General features: G+C 37.5%; 1 protein-coding gene across 1 annotated transcript in view; it reads right to left on the minus strand.

The window, feature by feature from the left end:
* The window catches only part of LOC114049980 (pecanex-like protein 2), a 369,169-nt gene that overhangs the window by 22,877 nt on the left and 323,043 nt on the right, over window positions 1–23,249 (minus strand). Inside the window, exons 27-29 of the mRNA XM_027871475.1 lie at window positions 17,554–17,787; window positions 15,150–15,158; window positions 12,453–12,556 (exon numbers count right to left, since the gene is read on the minus strand). Coding sequence (XP_027727276.1) covers window positions 12,453–12,556; window positions 15,150–15,158; window positions 17,554–17,787 — 347 coding nt within the window. The remainder of the gene's footprint in view (window positions 1–12,452; window positions 12,557–15,149; window positions 15,159–17,553; window positions 17,788–23,249) is intronic.

A 23,249-nucleotide genomic window follows, 5' to 3' on the forward strand; every position in this document is an offset into this window, starting at 1 on the left:
CCCAGTGAGGTAGTTAAATGACAAGTACAAGAAACATCATCCCTAATAGTGTTGAACTGGGAGAGAATGTGAAGGAAAATGTGTATGAAAGGGGCTCTCTGAGGACGGTTGGCTCATAAGGATTTAATGAGTTGGCTCACTGAACAAGTCTCTTGACTCAACACAATGCATTTAGACCTGCACATTAGGGAAATGGTCCCGCTGATTACCATTTTAACATTGATTTGCAAAGTGTACTATGCTCCTTAATTTCTCCTCACAGCTCCTTAGAGAGAGATGTCCACATTCAATGGTCAGCGTGGACAGAAGAAAATGAAACTGTGAAGCACTGGCCACCAGGGCTCCTTATTGACAAGGAAGACCATTTGAACTTCAGTGAGAGAGGGGATGTGTCTCCAGAACGCAGACAAGCCTCCCATGGATTGCCTTGGAGCAGTGAGGCCCTAAGGTTTTCTGGTACAACTGGGCACAGTGAATTTGCTGCATAAGACAATCTATGCTGGTTGACTTTCCTAGTAAGGAAAGGGACTAAGGCCAAGGGTGGGGGCTTTTAAAATGTTTACAGTGATTTTTTTTCTAAGCCCTCAACTGAAAGCATTTAAAAATATACCCTGTCCCCATGGAAGAGAACTAAGTACTGAATTGAGAGAAAGCTAAGTCCTGGAAATAGGGGAATAAGGGGTGGGGATAGGTGGGCTGTGTTCCAGGAAGGACTCAATTCAGTCCTGTATTCAGGGATCTATAGGCATGGTGCTATAGAAATGTATACATAAGAAAAACACCATTCTCATTTTATGGATGGAGGAATGACAAGCAAAGATGAATGGGTTTGCCCAAGGTCCCGTAGGTAATCAAAAGTGAGGCCAGAAAGAGGATATTGCTAATCAAAAGTGAGGCCAGAAAGAGGATATTGCTAATCCAAAGTGAGGCCAGAATGAGGATACAGGGTTCCAGGCTGCCAGTGTATTTCTCTCTCAACTATATTTTAAAGGAACAAAATTTGACTTTGGCTTAGCAAGGGCCAAGAAAAACAAAGTTTCACCCAGGACTTGCACAGATGCTGAGCTCTGATCCAAAGCCACCTCCAAACAACAACAGATTATATGAAGTTTCTATTTTCAGTGAAAATGATGTATCATGCCACTCAATGCTGCTCACATGGAATGGTGCAAAATGGAGAAAACACAAAAATAGAATTTTTCTGCAACACCTTAGAGATGAAACACTCCAACTTTATGATGCATATATTACTTGTCTTGTTCTCTAGAGAAGGAAAATCTCTCCTTAATTTCATTTTCTTAATTATTTCAGGAGAAATGAAAAAAATATGTGGCGAGAGAGGGTAGGAGTGAGGTAGAGGAAAGAAGTGGTCACTAGACACTGGTAACATATTTCTGATTTGGATCTCATAGAAGCTCTTAAATTTCCAAGCTGGAAAGAAACTAAATCTCCATAGGTATATATATATGTATATACACACACACACACACACACACACACACACACACACACACACACACACACACACATGTATGTATGTATATATATACACATACACACACACATATATACACATACGCACAACATACATATACGTATACATATACACATATACATATACAATACACATACATACACATATACATATATATGCACATTCATACACATATATATCTATATACATTATTGTTTTCAAAGTGATATACATATATATTTTCAAAGAGTAATGTCTAAACATATAAATATATAATATATATTTAAACACAATAATGGAATTGGTGAGAGATATTATGATATAGAGGCTTGATGTCTAGTCCTGAAGTCAAAAGAACCTGGATGCAAGTCTTGTCCCCGCCAGAAAGATGTGACCATCTCTCTAAGCCAGTAAGTTACAGCCCATTTACAATCCAGAATTGACACAGGAAGTTTCTGCTTCAGGAGCTGAAATCACAGGTCCAGACCCAAAAAAAAAATTTTTTTTTAAAAAGTTCCTCTTTTACCTTTCCAGTGTGCCTTGCATAGTACTACTTCTTATCTCTTCCCCACCCCACCCTCTATCACCCTCTATCACACACACATACACACACACACACACACACACACACACACACACACACATACAAACACAAACATTCACACACCAGTAAAGAGCTGATGAAGAAACTACCATACAAAGCGGAGTTCATTTGAGGGAAGCAAGGCCAAGCAGACAGCATATTGCCAAGGAAAGCTCCCCCCATGAATGACAAAAGGCAACCAGGATGTTAACTTTGCCAATCAGTCAGGAAAAGAGCACATTCAGTTGTGGAGAGCACTAAATTAGGTGCCATGCAAAATTTAAAAGAAAAGAGAAGACAGTCTTTAAAGAAAGATTTTAAAACCTTTTGAGGAAGATTAAACAAAGCTAGATTTAAACACATAAGAACATTTATATCCCAGCAGCATGTGAACATCTATAAAGCCCTACTTCTTAACAGACATGTATGTGCAAAATCTTTTGTTAGACAAAAAAACCACTAGAAAGAATGTGATTCTTTAATAAGATTGATTAATTCTATGTGCCAGCATTGTGTTACGTGCTGGGGACACCAACACAAAAGAGAAAGAGTTCCAGCCTTCAAGAAACTTAAGGAAGACAATCCATATATGTAAAAGATGCCCAAAAATTTTAGTGCAGTTTTAAGCTTAAAATCCACAATAATGATAATGATCATTAACAATTATAGATAATTTATATATTATTATACATAATAGCTGGGAATCTAGATGGTGCAGTGTATAGAATGCCTGGCTTGGAATCAGGAAGACTCATCTTCCTGAGTTCAAATCTGGCCCAAGACACTTACTAGTTGTGTGACCCTGAGCAGGTCACTTAATCCTATTTGACTCAGTTTCCTCATCTGTAAAACGAGCTGGAGAAGGAAATGGCACACCACTTCAGTATCTTTGCCAAGAAAACCTCAAATGGGGTCAAGAAGAGTTGGACGTGAGTGCAAATGAATGGACAATACGTAATATATTAAAATGTATTAATTATGTTTTCCTATATAATTAATAATGTATTAATATACAACATAATGGAATATAGTAATTGCAATAGTGATCGCGATGGTTATGATAATAATAGATAACATTTATATAGTGTTCACTAGGTGCCAGTCATTGTGCTAAGCATTATACAATGATTATCTCATTTGATCCTCACAACATCCCTGTAGTAGGTGCTATTATTATCCCCATTTTACAGATAAAGAAACTAGGGTAAACAAAGGTTAAATAACTTGCCCAGAATCACACAGCTAGAAAGTGTCTGAGGCTGGATTTGAACTCAGACCTTTCTGACTCCAGGCCTGGAGCTCACCCAACTGCCCCTATTAATACTTTTGGGACATCCTATTTAAATGTGTGTAATGAATATATGCTAGTTTTGAGTATGAGGGGAGGTGGGAAAGGTGGTGCGGGTATCACCAAAATAGTTTCCTGGAGAAGGTGGTGATTATGTTAGTCTTGAAATCAGGGATTCCAAGAGGCAGAGAGCTGAGGAGGGCTTGTATTTCAGGCATGGTGGACAGCATGGGGTGCTGGGAGGTGAGAAGGAATATGAAACAGCAGGTAGGCCAGCATGGCAGGACTGCAGCACATATAGAGGGGCATAAGAAATTTGGAAAGGTAGGAAGGGGTCAGATTGGGAAGAGGTTTAAATGTCAAATATAGGAATTTATATTTTATTCTAGAGGCAATAGGGAAATGATAAATAGCTGCTACTTGGGCATGCATTTTTTTTTCACTTGAAAAGGCTGTTTTTTATTGTTTTTGTTTTGATATTACACTATTAGAATGGTACTATTTAGCTTCCCAGGAATGAATCCATAGCCACAACATCAACTCAATTAAGAGCTCATTAAAAGGAACAGTACCACTGAAGCAAAGGATGTTAGGGTCCCTAGCAATCATGAAGTTCTACCCTTTCATCTTATGGATGAGGAAACTGAAGCTCAGAGAGTTCACATGACTTGCAAAGCGCTGTATAAGTAGTTAGTAATAGAGATAGGACTAGAGCAAATATCTCCTGTCTTAGTTGTGTACTCTTTTGCACTGCTTTGTTCTCAGTCTACTTCTCTTTCTCAGCGCTCAAGGAATAAGTTTGGGATCCAGTGATCTTTCATGAGTTAGAAGAAATTGGTGTTAACCAGTGAGAAAAGTCACTTCTCTGGACCTCAGTTTCTTTATCTATAAAACAAGAGTCTTGGACTAGAGTACATGACCTCTAAGATCCTTTCCATCTCTAAACCTAGAATCCTACAATCAGAGGCAGTTTCTTTATTCCAATACCAGTTTTTTATTCAATATGCCCTGTTGTCTCTTACCCTTCCCTCTCTTTGTTAAGATATCATTTTAGCCAGCAAACAGTCTCTGTATTATGCTGGAGATTTAGGAATACCTGGTGACCCATTTGAATAGTTGCACAGGCCAGAGAAAAAGTACTTCCTCTTAGCTAAAGGGATCTTAGCTCTGCCCTCATTCAACACATTTCTTCTTCCTCACTAGGATCCAGTCCATTAAATATCTCTGAATTCTGTCCAGCTCTGTCTGGTTTGTGGCCCATTTACTCTGATTCAGCTTTGCTTACTATTTCTCCTGCTTACCAAGTTCTTCAACCCAGGACTGGTGTCCCAGTTGCATTTTGCTCACACCGCTAAGCTAGCACTTTGGACCCCTTGCTTTCTTCTTCAGTAACCTTCCCTAGGGTGAAGTCAGACATAAGATCTAGAACTGAAGGGGATTTTAAAAATAATCTGATCTAATGCTTTCACTTTGCATATGAGGAAACTGAGGTCTAGGCAGGTTATGGGACTTGCCCTGGTTATATAAGCAGTGACCTGAGATTTGAACTCAAGTCCACTGGTTTTCCTTTCCTTGCTCTTTCCACAATGCCATGCTGCCCACTCTCCAAAGCCTAGCTTTAGCTTGGTTTTTCTATGATCTTTTTTTTTTTTAATCCACTCTGGGTAGAAGACCCAGTTCAAACAAGTAACTCTTGCATCTATCTTTCAGTGTAGGAGCTATGAGAAGGAGGGTGGACATTGCAGGTTTGGGGTGATGGGCTGCCACAATGAGCTGAGCGTGTGGATTCAGGTTTTCATGAGTCCTAATAGTGCAAAGGTTTCTTCACATCCCTTCTATAGGATTGCTAATACAATGATTGATTTGATCATGTTAGTTAATTTCTGAACACTGCTGATGTAGAAAAGCATTTGCAGATTGTGGAGAGCCTTCTGCTCTAGCACAGTCCTTTAAATGGAAAGCTTAGAGAACATATGCACACAATTAAGTCTGATTTACAGTCTGGGTTTACCCATGTTTACTGATTAGTAAATGAGATACTTGCAAACCATGTATAAATCTCTGTAAATCAGTTCTTGAGACACGATATAATCTGCAACCTTGGACTGGAATATAGGTCTCCTGACTAATGATTTCTAATCTCATATAGATACAGCACAAAGCAAACACATGTATCATGTCTGACTAAACTACATATCCTGCCAAAAAGACTACCAAAGAAAACTCACTGCCCAGGAGAAACTCATTAAAAAATATCTCTGTGAAAATAACAATGACTCTCAAAAGAGGTAGAATATAAGCCCCCTGAGGGCAGAGACTCTATTTTTTTCACTTTTTTTCTCTCTTTCTTTATTTTTTCACCTTCCTTCCTCCCTTTTTCCCTCCCCTCCTCCCTTCTCTCATCTTTCTTTCTTCTTTCTCTTCATTTCTTCCTTCCCTCCTTCTTTCCTTTTTTTTGTCTTTAACTAGCCATTCAGGTTAACAGCATGCCCAGCATATATGTTTTAATGTCTTAATTACTAAGAAACTGAGTCTGAGGTACAGTAGTTAAATGTCTTATGGCTCCTTCATTGTTGAAGGAAAACTCTTAACTCACTCTCTTGATACCAGTTATCAGGAATTCCCCATTCTTTAGATCAATATCACCAGAAGAGAGAGCATAATACAGTGAATACAGACAATGCCAGCCTTAGAGCCAAGAAGACCTGAGTTCATGTTCTCTCTCTGACTTGTACTGTGTGACCTTTGCAAGTCTCTTTCTCAGGCAAGTCACTTAAATTGCCTCAATTTCCTCATCTGTATAATGAGAGCACCTACTACTTTGGGTTGTTGTGAGGTGCCAGCCTACGTTAATAGGGAGGGTCCTTACTTGGGGAAGTCAATTTCCTATCCCTATAACCTTCACCACACACTGTGGATCAACAAACTGCAGATGTTTCTCTTTGTACAAAAAATCAATCCATAAATGTTTTCTCCTTAGAGTGATAATACCAGATATTTACTAGACCATTCATTGACACTGCCTTGCTGTGTGACTCTGGGCAAGTCTCTTAATCTCTTTGGGCCTTGGTTCCCTCATCTCTAAAATGAGGGGATAGAACATGATGGCTAAGGCCTCTTCCAGCGAAAGTCAAGCCAAATAATAATCCAGTTTTCAACTTTTTCTCATTTGTTAGAGTTACTATGGAAAGATAGGAGTCATACAACTGGTGCTATTCTGACTTCATTTAACTCTCAGAATTAACTCTAATTAGGATACCAACAGGACATTGACAAGCATAGTCCAGTCTAATGACAGCAGCCTAAATCCTAAACTTGAATCCTAACTGTTGTTTGCTCAACAGATAAGATACTCTTTCTCCAGGGGCAGCTAGGTGGCGCAGTGGATAGAGCTGAGCCCTGGCCTTGGAGTCAGGAGGATCTGAGTTCAAATCCAGCCTCAGACACATAACATTTACTAGCTTGTGACCCTGGGCAAGTCACTTAACCCCATTGCCTAACAAAAACCAAAAAAAAAAAAAAAGATACTCTGCCTCCAGCCCCAACTTAGGGAGCCCCACTCTTCCTTTCAGACAAATGCAGCTCAGGCACCATCATCCACCAGAAACCTTTCTTGATCCCTCCAGCTGCAAGTGCCCTATCTTGTTTTTCATGACTCTGCATATATTTCTATTTTTTCACTTTATATTTATGCCACATATATTGTTATATATACTTGTCTTTGATTAGAATGTAAACCTTGCCAACAGGGATTGATTTATCCCTTTTATTTGTCTGTCCAGCCCCTAACACTCTTGACCTTGGACTATTATACTCTGAACCCAATGGTCGCCACTATAATGTTATATAATGTCACTATATAATGTCACTATAATGACCAGAACCCCTTTCCCTGTCAGAAAGGAACTATTCTTTTCTTCTTTCTGATGAAAATACATACTACAAGTCAAGAGAAGGAGAATAGTTGCAATCCTCAGGGAAATAGTGTTGTAGGTAAGATAGCCTAATGTGTCAACATCTGACACACATACCTCCAATTACCAATACTTTATTTAAACCATGTAAGGTTGATTAATTTTTCTCTTCTATTTCTGGAAGATCTCAAAGGGCGAAGAAAGGCAAACAATTCATTTTCTTAGTAGAATGTTCCTGGGGCACATGGACTGTATAATTTTTCTTCTCTATAACCCTAGAATTTAACACCTTAGTAAGAATCTAAATATTTGTTGAACTGAATTGAAATGCTAGAAGCTTCTTGCGTTATAGAGTCTTCCTTGATGGAAAAGCAAACAAACCTCGATTTTATTTTTGCAGAACAACCATTTATCTGCTTTTTTCTTCCTTTATAGACCAGAAAGTGGGCAGCATCCAACTTATTAAATAACCTGTCATGTATCTGGAAATGATAATCAAGTCATTTCTTAACCTCCAAGCTAAGTGACACCAACTCCTTTGACTTCTCATGAGAATTATTCCGTGCTTGTAAATAATTTTATTACTCTTTCCAGTTTTCCCCACACTTGGTAGACTTTAGAACAAGGGCTTGCCCTGTCTTATGAATCACAGAACTATTCCTACACTTTTTCCACCTACATTAAAACATTCTAGTATCACAGTAGTATTTTAAATAGCAACACTCCTTTGCTCATTTTCATTCAGTTTGTGGTTTATTATGACTTTCGGAGTCATTTTATTAGTCCTTCCAGATTTTGTAAATGGGTGGCTTATTTTACTGAGGAATGCCTGGGGGTAGGGGGAGATAACATTGTAGTAAGGCTGTAGGGAATAAGAGGACCCAGTTTTTCATCACTAAATCTCTGAGGTCTACTTTAGTGGACCTAGAGAACACAGCTTATTCATGCCTAGGATTAAGTATTCTCAAATCATTTGATTTTATATGAAATTAAGTGTATGAACATAATATAACTTATTTCCCATAAAGTGCATTTCAGGCAAGGTCCATAGACTGGAACTTCCCAAAAGACAATGACTCTTTGTAGTAAAGCACTATCAAAACTGGATGCATTGGATATGCTCCAAAAACATTACGGGTCTGACTCTTCTTTTTTCTGCTAGTGTCAGATAGTGGATAAAAAACATGCCTTATGTCAGGAAGTCTTTACCTTTTTTGTGTATTATGGACCCCTTTAGAAGTCTGGTGAAGCCTATGGACTTCTCAGAATAGTGCTTTTAAATACATAAAATAAATTATATGGGATTATGGGGGAAACCAAAAGTTAGTAAAAATAAATATGTATATTTCTTTCCCATCCAAGTTCATGGACTCTGAAATCTCTCCGGAGATCTAGTGGGGTCTGCATATCTGAGGTTAAGAATCCTTACCTGAGATGATACTGTGGTTAAGAAATGTAGACAGTATTGTCTAGGAACAACAGATAAGGAACATCCTTTTTTTAAATCAAAGAGAAAAATAAAACCACATCATAGGACTCCAGAATGGTACGGGTCTCTCATTAAACCGTAGCAGCCACAGTTATTTTAATCATTCCCTGAAAGTCCTCAGAGTATTGTAAATAACCTTGAGGTCTTTCCAAACCTCACAATGTTTGGAAACAAACAAGTGGAACTGACTTATTTTAGAACATGAAAATGAAGAAAATAAGGAAAATACCATTGAAATAGAATTTTTAAAATAATAGAAGAAGTAGCTAGCAAGCATACTGCTCAATCAAGAGAAAATGAAAGGAGAGCAAGAAATGAAAAGCACGAACCTGACATATTCTGAATGAGGTGTTCAAAGAGAAAGATATTAAAGAAGTCTTTGAAAACATTTGAGATATGAAACAAAAGAGTGAAATACTCTAAAATGCATCTGTTTACCTTTAAGCGGGAAGCAGTTATAAAATAAAATTTTTAAAAAGACTCCTTAAAATAATGAAAAGCTGACTTGTTATGTTGTTGTCCTAACCACTTACTTGAAATACCACAGGGAGAATTCTGCTGCCTCTCTGATTGTTTTTTCCTGCAAAAAACTCAAAGTCTTCACTATTGGCCCCTTTCTACACTACCTCGTATCTGTCAATGATTTCAATAAGAGCGATGTTCTGAGCAGACAGTATGTTGAAATCTGTGAATGACTTCCTACAATCTTGAACAATCATCCTACTTGTTCATACTTGGGATATTGTCTGTGAAGACTGAGAAGAGATCTATCCTGTTGGTAGGTTGGTATACTTGTTAATTTGTTGGGGCTTGGGGAGGTTGCAAGATGGTGGGAAAGAATGTTTCTGCAATGTACCTTAATGGAACATATTAAAGGTAAGAGATTTGGTTTTCCTCATATACAGAGAAAGGCAGGAAGTGCTGGGATGCAAGACTTAAAAGGTTGCTGATGAAATAAAACTGCTTTCCTTATCCTTCATTACCTCCTTATTCTTAGTGACTCATATCAACTGCTTTTCCCAGAGTGAAATGACAATATAAAGTGATAACAGGATGTTAGCCTGCGTGCTTATCAATCCACAATTTACAACTTCTTTCACCTAACAGATTGCCACTAATGAATTATAGCAGGCTGATAACTTATAATCCCTTTTAGCAAGGACTTTAGAAGAGGGAAAAAAAAAACACACACAACATGTTTCTCCATTCACATAAGGTGGTCAGCTAAGTTATAGGGACCCAGAAAAGAGACAACTATGTTTTGCCTGAAAAGAATGTGTACTTTATTAGGGAAACCTACAAACCAGGGACATGAAACAACAGGAGAACATATTTGCTGAGTAGCTTAGGGCAAATTTACCTAGTCTAACCTGAGTTTAGTTCCCAGAAATCAGTGGTTCTCAGAGGATGTATCACCACACACAGAATTTTGGTTAGGAGGCCTACAGAACTTGCTTTTTCAATTGTATGTGCATTAGGGGTCATCTCCTGTTCTGTTGGATGCCAGTGAAAGTATCTTCTCCCTCATCAGTTTTTCCTAGAGTATGTTGTCTGGATCTATGTTTCATGACCTTACCTTCCTCTTATTTTATTTATGAGTACGTCAAATCCCCCCACTAGATGGTCAGCTCCTTGTGGGCATGGACTGTGTCATTTTTATGTTTGTAACCTTGGTGCTTAATACAATGCATCATATACAATAGACATTCAATGAAAATCTATTGAATTGAATGACTTAATACCCATTTTAATTTGAAAATAAAAAAGAACTATTTATTAATTTCCTAGTGTCATTTTCCTCATCTGTACAATTAAGATAGGGCAGCTAGGTGGCACAGTGAATAGAGCACCCAGTCTGGAGTCATGTAAACTCACTCTCCTGAGTTCAAATCCAGCCTCAGACACTTCCTAGCTATGTGACCCTGGGCAAGTCACTTAACCCTGCTTGCCTCAGTTTCCTCATCTATAAAATGAGATGGAGAAGGAAATAGCAAACCCACTTCAGTATACTTGCTAAGAAAAGCCCAAATAGGATCATGAAGAGCTGGACAAATGACTCAACAACAAAAACAATGAAGATAACACAATGTCGGGCATCCACACAGCTGCCACCAAGTAGCTCAGAAAATTCTAATTGTTTCCCCTCTAGTTACCTGAAGGCTGTGTTATGCACAGCAGTTCTGAGACCTCACCTTCCCACCCACTCACAGAGTTTTTGTGAATATCCAATTTATTACATAAATTGCTTTGCAACTTTGAAAGCATTATGTGAATAAATGAAAAAAAAGCTTTTTATTAAGTATTTACTATGTGCTAGGCATTGTGCTAATCAAAAAAGGGAGATAGTCCCTGCCCTTAAGGGGCTTACATTTAAATAGAAGAAATTAACACATCTATGGGAGTGGTGGCCAGGAAAGGAGTTTGGGGTCTGGGAAGTTACAAAGATTGTAAATTAATATACGTTTGATACTCTTTTCAGAAAATTGTGGCATGGACCTGACATATTCTGAATGAGGTGTTCAAAGAGAAAGATATTAAAGAAGTCTTTGAAAGCATTTGAAATATGAAACAAAAGAGTGAAATACTCTAAAATGCATCTGTTTACCTTTGAAAAAAGAGTCCTTGAAATGATTGTGTCCCGTTAAGAAGTGGGAAGTGGTTTGGGAGCAGGGTAAATATATAGAGAGTGTATACATTTGGCATTAGTCAGAGAATGCCAGCTATCATCATTATTATTATTTCTCAGTGAATAGCAAGATACATTTACTTTCTTTTTAGACCATTAGCTCTTTGTAAAGTGATGTTCTTTGTTTTGATACATCCCCAGCAATTTATATGCATATTCACTGGTGTTCATTTATTTTTTTTTTCCCAATGATAGATTTCACTTGGTCTCTTCCTTGACACATGGGGACTGGTGTGTTTCAGGCATCTAAAAAGCCAGAAATAAAGTCCCAGGAAATATGGGCACATGTGAGTGGTTGATGGAGCTACTGGGATCACTCACTCTAAACCGTTTTTTTAATAGCACTCTTGGAGTGTGGAGTGTGGGGATAGGGCTGGGAAAGGAAAATGAATATCACTTGATCTTCAAATATGATTTAAATTAGAAGGGAACTATTAAACTCAAATTGGATATAGAAAAAAATTCATTTGTTAACAACCTGATGGTCAAATGAATAAGGGATCTCTGATTTTGTCAGTGTGGGAGATCTCCTGGTGTGAGAATTTTCCTTACCAATGTAGATTTCAACCCATCTATGAATTGGTAGATTATAGTGTCAAAGATCTGAAACTGGAAAGGATGTTATAGGTCATGAGATGTACAGAGCTTAAGCAATTTATCTAGACTCACACAACTGTAAATATTAAAGGCAATATTGGAACCCACTTCTTCTGCCTATTGGTGTAGTGTTCTATCCATTATACCTTTCTAAAAACCTATTAATAATATGATATTCTTCAATGTAAATATCCCTATCTAGATATCACCAATCCTTCAAGCCGATCTAGTCAATAGCTTTCTAATCAAGACAGAAAGTCTATTTTAAAAACAAAGCAAAATCTCTACTTTTTTTTTCTTCTTCTTCATACTCCAGCTTGAAATAGTCACAATATTCCCTTAAAGTCTGCAGAGAAAATGTAGCATCCACACAAGTGCCCCAAATAGCCAAGGACATCCCCATCATTTCCTCTCTAGTTACCTGAAGGCCATGTTGTGTGAGGCAGTTCCCAGAGCTCGCCTTCCCATGATGCACAGGGCAAAGGAAAGAGTAACCAAAGGAGAATCCTCATCACTGTCCAAACGCTGCAAAGGTTGAGAGACAAAAAGGATCATTTTACTTGCAAGTTGAAACTATAACACAGCAAACTTTACTGAACTAGAAAATTTATATATATGCACAGAACCATAGAATTTAGAGTTGAAACTTTTGAGATGCTTTAGCTCAATCTCTCACAAAATGCAAAAATTCCTACAGCAGCATCCCTGAAAGATGATCACCCAATCTCTGCTTGAATACCTCCAGTGACACCTTATTATTGAGCCCATTTCATTATCAGATATGGCTAAAACTTGAAGGGACAATAAGGGGGCATCATTTAAATGGGAAGAAGAAGCTTGTGAAAGTTAATATGGGTACTCAAATCCTATTGGTTCTCACCTTACTGAAGCTCCAAATAAGGACATTTAATTTAAAAATACTCAGTGTATGAAGTGGGTATGAATTTGGTAAAGATTAGTAGGACTCCCCTGAATACTCACATTAATAGTACCTGAGGGGGGCCTTATAATCATGATCTCCTGATTGGGAAACAAGAACTTTGTTTAAGCACACACACAAAAAAATACTGAATTCTCTTTCAGTGGAAAGTCCTCTGCATTAGATACAATTATGCAATCTACAAATTAATATCTTCTTGCAAAGACAGTTTCTGTCAGATGTGAAATTATTCACATAATGGCAGGATATCTTTCACAAGAAAAAGAACTCCTTCAACCAAAGAGCAAAGACATGAGGCTTTCAGTGTGCTGGGCTTACCAGCTGGGATTCTGAGATGACCATCAAGATGACCATTCATAGGCCACAACTTGGTTGGGAGAAATCACTGTGACCTGTGAGATTGGCTAATCTTATGAGAACACGTTTTGTGATTGCTAATCAATAAGTATTTGTTACTGAGATGTAGCATGGGCCTTGCTTATCATCGTGGGACAAATTGAGCTAGACAAGACCATAAAGACGATACAGTTACTCATTGGAGGTTATATTATTCCCTCTAATGTTAACATCCATCTCTTCTATATTTATCTTGTAATTTCACACACACACACACACACACACACACACACATACAAGATAAATATTCTCTCTTCTATTATAATATAAGGTTCTTAAAGACAAGACAATGTTTTTGCCTTTCTTTGTATCCTCAATACTTAGTATAATTCCTGGCACATAGTAGGAACTTAATAGATGCTTATTGATTAATTGATAACTTTTTCTTCCCCCCATACTTTTATTCTTTGCTGAGGTTGTCCTGAACTTGAAACTGCTCGGCTCCTCTTACCTTTCTTTCTCCCCATACAAAGCCTTTGTTTTTCAGAAGAAGAGCAGTGAAAATGGACTTTCAAGCTCTGCTTTAGTGCTTTTTTTCATTTTTAATATATATGGACATTTCTATAAACATGTATATATGTTATATATGTATACATAAATTTATCTATATACATATGTATGTATATGGGGGAGATATGTATATGGTATACACATATGTATGCATGCACACATATGTACATACACGCACCATTTTCCTTGTCTTGTGGCTAAGGGACATCATTCCATTCCAGAATTAACCTCAGTATATAAGCAATAGAGCCCATAAGAAATAGCTAGTCACAGTGATTGATGAGTTGTATGCAACTCTTTATGACCTTGTATGGGGTTTCCTTGGCGAATATACTGGAGTGGTTTACCATTTGCTTCTCCAGTGGATTTAGCAGAGGTTAAGTAACTTGCCCAAAGTCACACAGCTAGTAAGTGTCTGAGGCTGGATTTGAATTCAGGTTTTCCTGCCTCCAGGCCCACCACATTATTCACTGAACCATCTAGCTGCCTCAGTAATAGTGGCACTAAAGTGGTAAATTGGGTTATAGAATTTGCAGGTCTATGATAAAAAAAATTATGTGTCATAAGTTGCACTAATTGGCAAATCATCCTGAAGATAGATTTCAGCAGAAATACACTTTGGCAGTATGATTTAAAAACAAGAGTTTCAAGGATAAAGTTGATGAAGAGGGCAACTTACAGTGGCCCTAAGATACCTGATCTATGCACAAAGGTGTAGGGGGAGGGCAAGACTGCTATATTAATCTTTTCATTGTATTATAACTAATGATTTTTTTAAAAAAAATTTATTTTTAATTTTCAACAATCACTTCCATAAGCTTTTGAGTTTTAAATTTTCTCCCCCTTTCTCCCCACCTCCCTCCCCAAGACAGGGTTCAATCTGATATAGGTTCTACATATACATTCCTATTAAACATATTTTTGCATTAGTCATCTTGTAAAGAAGAATTAGAATCAATAGGAGGAACCACAAGAAAGAAGAAACAAAACAAAACAGAAGGAAAAAAGAGCAAATAGTATGCTTCAATCTGCATTCCAACTCCATAGTTCTTTCTTTGGATGTGAATAGCATTTTCCATCATGAGACTTTTGGAGATGTCTTAAATTCTTGCACTGCCAGGAAGAACTAAGTCTATCAAAGTTAGTCATCGAACAACGTGGCTATTACTGTGTACAACGTTCTCCTGGTTCTGCTCACTTCACTCAGCATTAGTCCATACAAGTCTTTCCAGGTTTTTCTGAAGTCTGCTTGCTCATCATTTCTTATAGCACAGTAGTATTCTATTACATTCATATAAGACAACTTGTTCAGCCATTCCCCAATTGATGGGCATCCTCTCAATTTCCAATTCTTTGCCACCACAGAAAGAGCTGCTATAAATATTTTTGTACATGTAGGTCCTTCTCCCATTTTTATAATCTCTTTGGGATGCAGCCCTAGAAGTACTATTGCTGGGTCAAAGGATATGCACGTTTTTATAGCCCTTTGAGCATAGTTCCAAATTGCTCTCCAAAATGGTTGGATCAATTCACAACTCCACCAGCAATACATTAATGTTCCAATTTTCCCACATCTGATAGGTGTGATGTGGTACCTCAGAGTTGTTTTGATTTTCATTTCTCTAATCAAAAGTGATTTAGAGCATTTTTTCATATGACTATAGATAGCTTTAATTTCTTCACCTGATACTGCCTGTTCATATCCTTTGACCATTTATCAATTGAGGAATGATGTGTATTCTTATAAATTTGGCTTAGTTCTCTATATATTTTAGAAATTAGGCCTTTATCAGAGACACTGGTTGTAAAAACTCTTTCCCAGTTTTCTGCTTCCCTCCTAATCCTGGATGCATTGGCTTTGCTTGTGCAAAAACTTCAATTTAATGGAATCAAAACTATCCATTTTGCATTTCATAATGTTTTTTAACTCTTGTTTGGCCATAAATTCTTCTATTCTCCATAAATCTCACAGATAAACTATTCCTTGCTTTCCCAGTTTGCTTGTAGTATCAGCCTTTACAGCTAAATCATGTACCCATTTTGACTTTATTTTGCTATATGGTGTAAGATGTTGGTCTATGCCTAGTTTCTGCCATTTTCTTTTCCAGTTTTCCTAATAGTTTTTGTCAAATCGTGAGTTCTTATCCCAAAAGCTGGGGTCTTTGGGTTTATCACACAGTATATTACTACAGTCATTGATTACTGTGTCTTGCATACCTAACATATTTCACTGATTCGCCACTCTATTTCTTAGCCAATAGCAAGTAGTTTTGATGATTGCTGCTTTATAATACAATTTAAGATCTGGAATGACTAGGCCATCTTCCCTAGCATTTCTTTTCATTAGTTCCCTTGATATTCTGGACCTTTTGTTCTTCCAAATAAATCTTCTTGTTATTTTTTCTAGCTCTATAAAATAATTTTTAGTAGTTTGATTGATATGGCACTGATTAAGTAAATTAACTTAGGTGAGAATTGTCATTTTTATTATATTAACTCGGCCTACCCATGAGCAAATGATGTTTTTCCAATTATTTAGATCTGACTTTGTTTGTGTGAAAAGTGTTTTGTAATTGTGTTCATATAGTTCCTGGGTTTGTTTCTGTAGGTAGACTCCTAAATATTTTATAATGTCTACAGTAACTTTAAATGGAATTTCTCTTTCTATCTCTTGCTTTGTTGGTAATATATAGAAATGCTGATGATTTGTGTGGGTTTATTTTATATCCTGCAACTTTGCTAATGTTGTTTATTATTTCAAGTAGTTTTTTACTTGATTCTGTAGGTTTTTCTAAGTATATCGTCATATCATCTGCAAAGAGTGATAGATTTGTTTCTTCTTTGTCTATTCTAATACCTTTAATATCTTTTTCTTCTCTTATTGCTAAAGCTAATGTTTCTAGTACCATATTGAACAGCAGTGGTGATAATGGACATTCTTGTTTCAGCCCTGATCTTATTGGAAATGCTTCTAGCTTATCCCCATTACATATAATGCTTGCTTAAAGTTTTATAACCAATGATTTTTTAAAAATCATTTTTTCGCCTAATCTGTGATTTTGTTGGGATAGGTAATTCTCAAAGAGGAAATTTCCTTTATTAATGCAGGATGGCACTTACTCTGAAACTTATAGTCTTAGAAAGTCACCTGTAGCAATGAGAAATGAAATGACTGGTTCAGGGTCACACAACCATTTTAGGTCAGAGGGCAGACTCAAAGCTAAATTTTCCTGACTCTAAGGCTAGCTGTCTATCCACTATCCTATGTTGTTGTTCAGTCATTTAAGTAATGTCCAACTTTTTGTGAGCCCATTTTGGTGTTTTTCTTGCCAAGGATGCTGGAATGATTTGCCATTTCCTTCTCCAGATCATTTTATAGATGAGGAAACTGAGGCAAACAGGGTTAAATAACTTACCTAGAGTCACACAGCTAGTATGCATCTGTGACTGGATTTGAACTCAGATCTTCCAGACTCTAGGCCTGGCACTCTGGTGCCACCTAGTGCCCCTTATCCACTATGCTATACCACCCCTTAAAATTACTCATGTTAATCTCTTCTACTTGAATAAAATCAGCTATATAGAGAAAATGCACTCAGTAAGCATCTTGCAATTGTGTTCTCTGCCCATAGTGCTGTGAAGCCTGACCCTGCTACACATACACATCCCCACGTACCTCCCGTCTTTTGTGTGCACAATACTGAATCCATTCCAGATACACATTACAGTAGCTTGCTCTGGTTATCCCTTGAAGACATGGAACATAATCGTCATCGATGTTAATGCTGAACATTGCAAGATCACGTTCGATGTAGTGCCACTTGGCAAAAGGCTGCAGAGACTTGAGGATTGATTCATTTTTGATCCAGGACAGGAGTTTGGGGGAGCTCACTGTAAAGTATATTATGCTCTGTGGAGGAAAAGCAAGATCTGAGAGTCTTTCATCCATTATAAAAGTCAAAAAAGCTATCCCTGAGAAAGTAAATCAGACTCCAGAGAATAAGAAAATTTTCATATGTCCTCTTAGCCCTGTTCCCTGTTAGATGTATCTCATAAAGCCACTTGTACATTTCTAAAGTGTCCTGTTTCAGTGGCTGTTGGGATAAGGAAGAAAATCATCAGAAAACAATAGTTAATAGGGCTTAAGTGACTAGAATTGTAAAAATGGATAGAAACAAGTACCCCACTGCTTAATCCTATAGCTATTTCTGCCTTTTTAAATGAAGAAAGAGGCATACAGGGCATATGTCATATACAGTAGTATAATCAGAACCATAAAAAGCTTTCATGAATGTTGGGCCATAATGATCTAGCCTAAGTATGCTTTTCTTGGGAACCCACTGGGGAGGTGAAAGTGCTTTCTCTCAAGGACTGGGGGTACCAGCTTATTCACTGATAACGCTATTAAGCAACTTATGGAATCCATTATATACATCTTTAAGATGTGCGAAACACAAAAATATTTCACTTAATCCTCACAGCAACCATATGAGGTAGACACTATTCCCTTATTTCTATGCATTCTCCTTGAGAGGATTGGCTGTTTTTTAAAATTTTTATTTGTATTACTAGCCTTAGCATAATGCTAGACACAAAGTAAGTGCTTAATAAATGTTCTGTGATTCCACCTCTGTTTTTATTATTGTCTTTCATGGTCTCTGTCTCTCTCATCCCCATTTTATAGATAAGGAAACTGAGAACTAGAGAGGTTAGTTAAGTGACTTTCCTAGGGTTAGAACTATCTGAAGTAGAATTCAAAGTCCAGCTCTCTATCCATTATGCCACCCAAGATGCCTCTGAAATATAACATACTGCACTAGAAAAAACAAATTAAAAACAAAACGAAACAAAAATCTATTCTTAACAATAAACAAACAAACGAAAAGAAAAAAATAAAACACTTTTCTTAGGAAAAGTATTTATGGATATCAAGATTTCTGTGATGGCCTACAAAAAGCTGTTGTTTTTCCTCTCCATAATCTGATGTGCTAATTTGTTAATACTGTGGCTTTTTATTATCATGCGGAAAAAAATACTCACCCTCTAATTTTACCATTCTGTTCAAAATCATTGTTTTCTACAAAGCCTTCTTGTAGTTTGTAAATGGCACCATTTTTCAAAAAGGATATCTATTTGCCCCCAAAAGGAAAAATGCTTCCATTGGAAATTCAGGTTGGACACATCCATGTGTTCACTAACATGTTGAAGGAGACAAGTGAAGGATTTGCTCTCTATGGGTCTCCATGTTCCCATCAGAACAGAAAAACCTAAGTGGTGCCTAGTGTTACTTAAGGCTTGATCCTGGTGCCTGAAGCATGGCTGTGCATCTCATCTAGACATCATCTGCTGTGCATGGGTGTGCGATCATTGTTCCTGATTTAGCCAAGAAGGATTCATGTACATGACGGGATCAAATTTTTAATTGGCACCTTTCCCTGACCATTAAAACTACAGGCCCTCCAAACAACAAAATGAAAGCAGCACATAGAAGCTGCCTTGGATAAAGAAAGGCTCAGGCCCCCAAGATGTGTGGAAACAAGTAGGTAATTCATCTTACAAATAATAGTCATTAGTTCCTCACACCCACTGTGATGGTCCCCACCCCAGCAGCCCACTGTTCCTTCCTCCCCACTAGGGAAACCAAGAAGAATGGCTACCTTTTCTTGGTTTTGTTCCAGTCTGTTGTGTCCTTCCATGCTGTCCTCTGGCTAAATGAATATAAAATGGTGGACTCAGCCTTTCCCAGATGCTAATGTACTGATGGATTTGAGAAAGCTCCACCCAGTAATGAGGGAAATATTCTAATCCTTCAGAGCTGAAAAAATACTATTATCCTCTTACTTAATGGTAACAGAGACTCCTCTGTTAAATGTTCCTGACAGCCTCAGACTCCAAAATGAGCCCAGGAACATGAAGTCCACAGGGTAGCAGTAAATGGCTCCGTGGATAGGGCGCTGGGCCTACTGTAAAGAAGACTTGAGTTCATATTTGGTCTCAGATATTTACTAAGTCACTTAACTTCTGTTTGCCTCAGTTTCCTTAAATGTAAAATGGGGATAATGATAGCACCTACCTTCTAGGATTGTTGTAAGGATCAAATGAGATAATATTTGAAAAGTTCTTTTCAAAAAAAAGTGACATATAAAAGTTAGCTATCTATCTAGTAGTAGTAGTAGTACTGATAGTTTTAATAATAGTAGTAGTAAAGACCAGAAACCCTGAAAGTTTTTCCCTCCTAGATTGATTTTTTTTTTTTGAGTAGGTAAAAGAGGTCATTCTTTGCCTCATTCTTATCTAGCCTTAATCACTGAATGAGCACCACTTCAGACAAACTGAGACCTGGGAAAGAACTTAGCTTAAAAAGGCCAAGATCTCCCACTGCATCCTGGGCCATCTCCAGTCATTCAGATCTATATCTTGCCACTGGACTCAGATGACTCCAGAGGAGAGGGTGAGGCTGGTGACTTTGTACAGCCATCCCTCACTTAAATCCAAACCACTTGCAAGTCATGACATCACCTTCCCAATGTCATGGTCCTCTTAGAGAATGAAGGACAAACAACAACATTAGTAATAGCTGTAGTAGTAATAGTAGTGGTGGTGGTGGTGGTGAAAGTGGTGGTAGTAGTAGTGGTGATAGTGGTGGAAGTGGTAGTAGTAGTAGTAGTAGTAGTAGTAGTAGTAGTAGTAATACTAGTAGTAGCAGTTGTAGTAGTAATGGTGGTGGGTACTCTAAAAAAACTGGACTTCTGATTTCATCCCTGAAGGGAGCTATAGGGGAGAAACTTCCTTTATCAATTCAGTGTACAGTCTTAGCGTAGCCTAGGGCACTAAGAAATCAACACAGTTAGTAGGAGTCATAAGATGAATTTGAACCTATGTCTTCCTGACTCCGAGTCCAACTGTCTATATACTCACCACACTGCCTCACGCTGTTACTAAACACATCCTGATGAAGTCAATTGTCCCACTTTAAGATTATTATTTCATTTGATCCTCACAACAACCCAAAAAAGTAGATGCTATTATTATACAGATGAGGAAATTGAGGCAAGTTAAGTGACTTGCCCAGGGTCACACAGCTAGTAAATGTCTGCGACTGGATTTGAACTCAGGTCTTCATGATTCCAGGCCCAGTGCTCTATCCATTGCACCACCAAGCTGCTTAAAAAAAGAAAAAGACAAAAAGCAATCTTATCTCTCTCAGAGTTTAGGTACAGTAAAGTTTTGCCTCCAAATGTCCACATCAAGCTCACCACATAAGAAAAACAGAAAAACAAGGAAACATGGCTTATTAATTCATCATTATAGTTACTTTCAGTGGATACCTGGAGTTACTTGAAAATGGCTATCACTCAGAGAGGTTTGCAAGGATTTGGAACTCTGAGAGCTAAAAGTTCTTGTCATTTGCTCTGTGACCCTGGAAAAAGTAACCTATCTCTCTTTGCCTTAGCTTTCCTAGATAGATAAAGAAGATTATAATATCAACATCTGTCATAGGTTTGTAGGACAAGACGACCAGAAACAGATTGTAAGCCACATAACACATTTTTCATCCTGATTTCTTAGGACTGATGATATCATGGATGATAGCAGCATGTAAAATTCTTCAGGATGCATCAGAATGAAAGACATAAAAGGACTAAATAAAACTGATAAATAAACATGCAGTATCAGTGAGCAAGATTTAAACAAACAAACAAACAAAAAAAAAAGATGGTGTATATCCTGAAGCCCTTTGTAGATAGCAGTCCTTCTCAAGTCACTTAAAAATATCTGGCCACTGATGTCACAGATCTGCCTGAATTGTCATTTAAAGAGCAGATCAGTATTTTAATATAGAGTAATTCTAGGGAGATGGATAAAGACATACAGACAGACAGTACAACATGTTCACAGGTGTGATATATTTTTCATTCCTCAACCTGCAAAACAACAGATAAACACATTTTCTCTTTGAAGAGACTGCAAAACAGGGCACTCAGAGATAGCTGATTTCTTGAATACTAAGAGGTATTTAAACAGGAATAAACTGAGGAGAGATAGAGGAGGCACAGGGGAAAATCTCAAGTCGTCAGGAAGGAAATGATTTCAAATATATGCAGAGAGGCTGGGGGAACTGACCCACTTTATTAGGAGAGAACAAAAAAAAGTCCGTTCGTGTAAAGGAATTATTGGGGGCTTTTTTCTTCCTTCTCAGCTTTCCTGTCAAAAAAAAAAAAAGAAAGAAACTAAACTCTTAAAACTTGATGCAGTTCAGAGAAACCAAAGCAATTTCATTCACTCAGCAACCAAGGACAGAAGACATCATTAATTTTTTTTCTTCCTGAAAAGAATTGGTTCCTCCATTTTAAGTAGCTATTTAATTATTCTGAGATTCTGCATTGCTAGCTTAAAAGTGAAGTGCATCCTAGCATTACCTGCCCCCCTCACTCCTGCCACCCCCAACCCCCCCCCAAAAAAAGATATTGCTAAACCCCATTTTAGCAATTGCCTACTGAAAGTGGTAGCTTTGAATTATAGAATGTAAGGTCTGGAAAGAAGGTGAAGGATCACAAGGCCTAGACCATGGTAGATATTTAGTAAATGTTTGTTGGTTAACTGATTAATCATTTACTCCAACTTTCTCATTTGACAAATGAAGAAATTGAGGGTCAGAGTTTATATGTGACTTGCTCAAGGTCGCATAGCTAGACAATGACATAGCTGCAGGAACCAAGGGTACCACACTTCCCACTGTAATTAAGTGATAAACTAGCATTTAATATAAGTGATTTCTATAGGGATAGAAAGAATCTTTTTCTCTTTTAGATTAACTTGTTCTAAATTGAGAAATATTTTGAGGGGTACTATTGCATCTCATTTGCATACACATGCATACATTTTTACACATATTGATACATGTACACATATGCAAAGAATTATGATGGCATAATAGAAATATCTTTATTCTGTAACATCAAATATGATAAATATTTTAAATTTAAATTAAATTAAATTTTTATTATCTCTCTCTGTCTCTGTCTCTGTCTCTGTCTCTCTCTCTTTCTCTCTCTCTCTCTCTGGGAAGCAGGCTCCTAAGTTTCTTCCACATGAGAAATTTGCATTGGTCAAGGCAATCCTCATTCCACATACACATACACACACTCATGCATACATGTATACACAGAGAATTATGATGGCAGATAATGGAAATGCCTTTAATATATAACATTAAAAATACATACATATTTACGTACACATACACACACGTACACACACACACACACACACACACACACACACACACACACTAAGCAGCTTGGTAGCACAGTGGATAAGACAGAGCATTGGGCCTGGAGTCAGGAAGACCTGAGTTCACATCCAGCGTCA

The sequence above is a fragment of the Vombatus ursinus genome, unplaced genomic scaffold, assembly GCF_900497805.2.
Source record: "Vombatus ursinus unplaced genomic scaffold, bare-nosed wombat genome assembly UNPS02014798.1, whole genome shotgun sequence".
NCBI classification, from domain to species: domain Eukaryota; kingdom Metazoa; phylum Chordata; class Mammalia; order Diprotodontia; family Vombatidae; genus Vombatus; species Vombatus ursinus.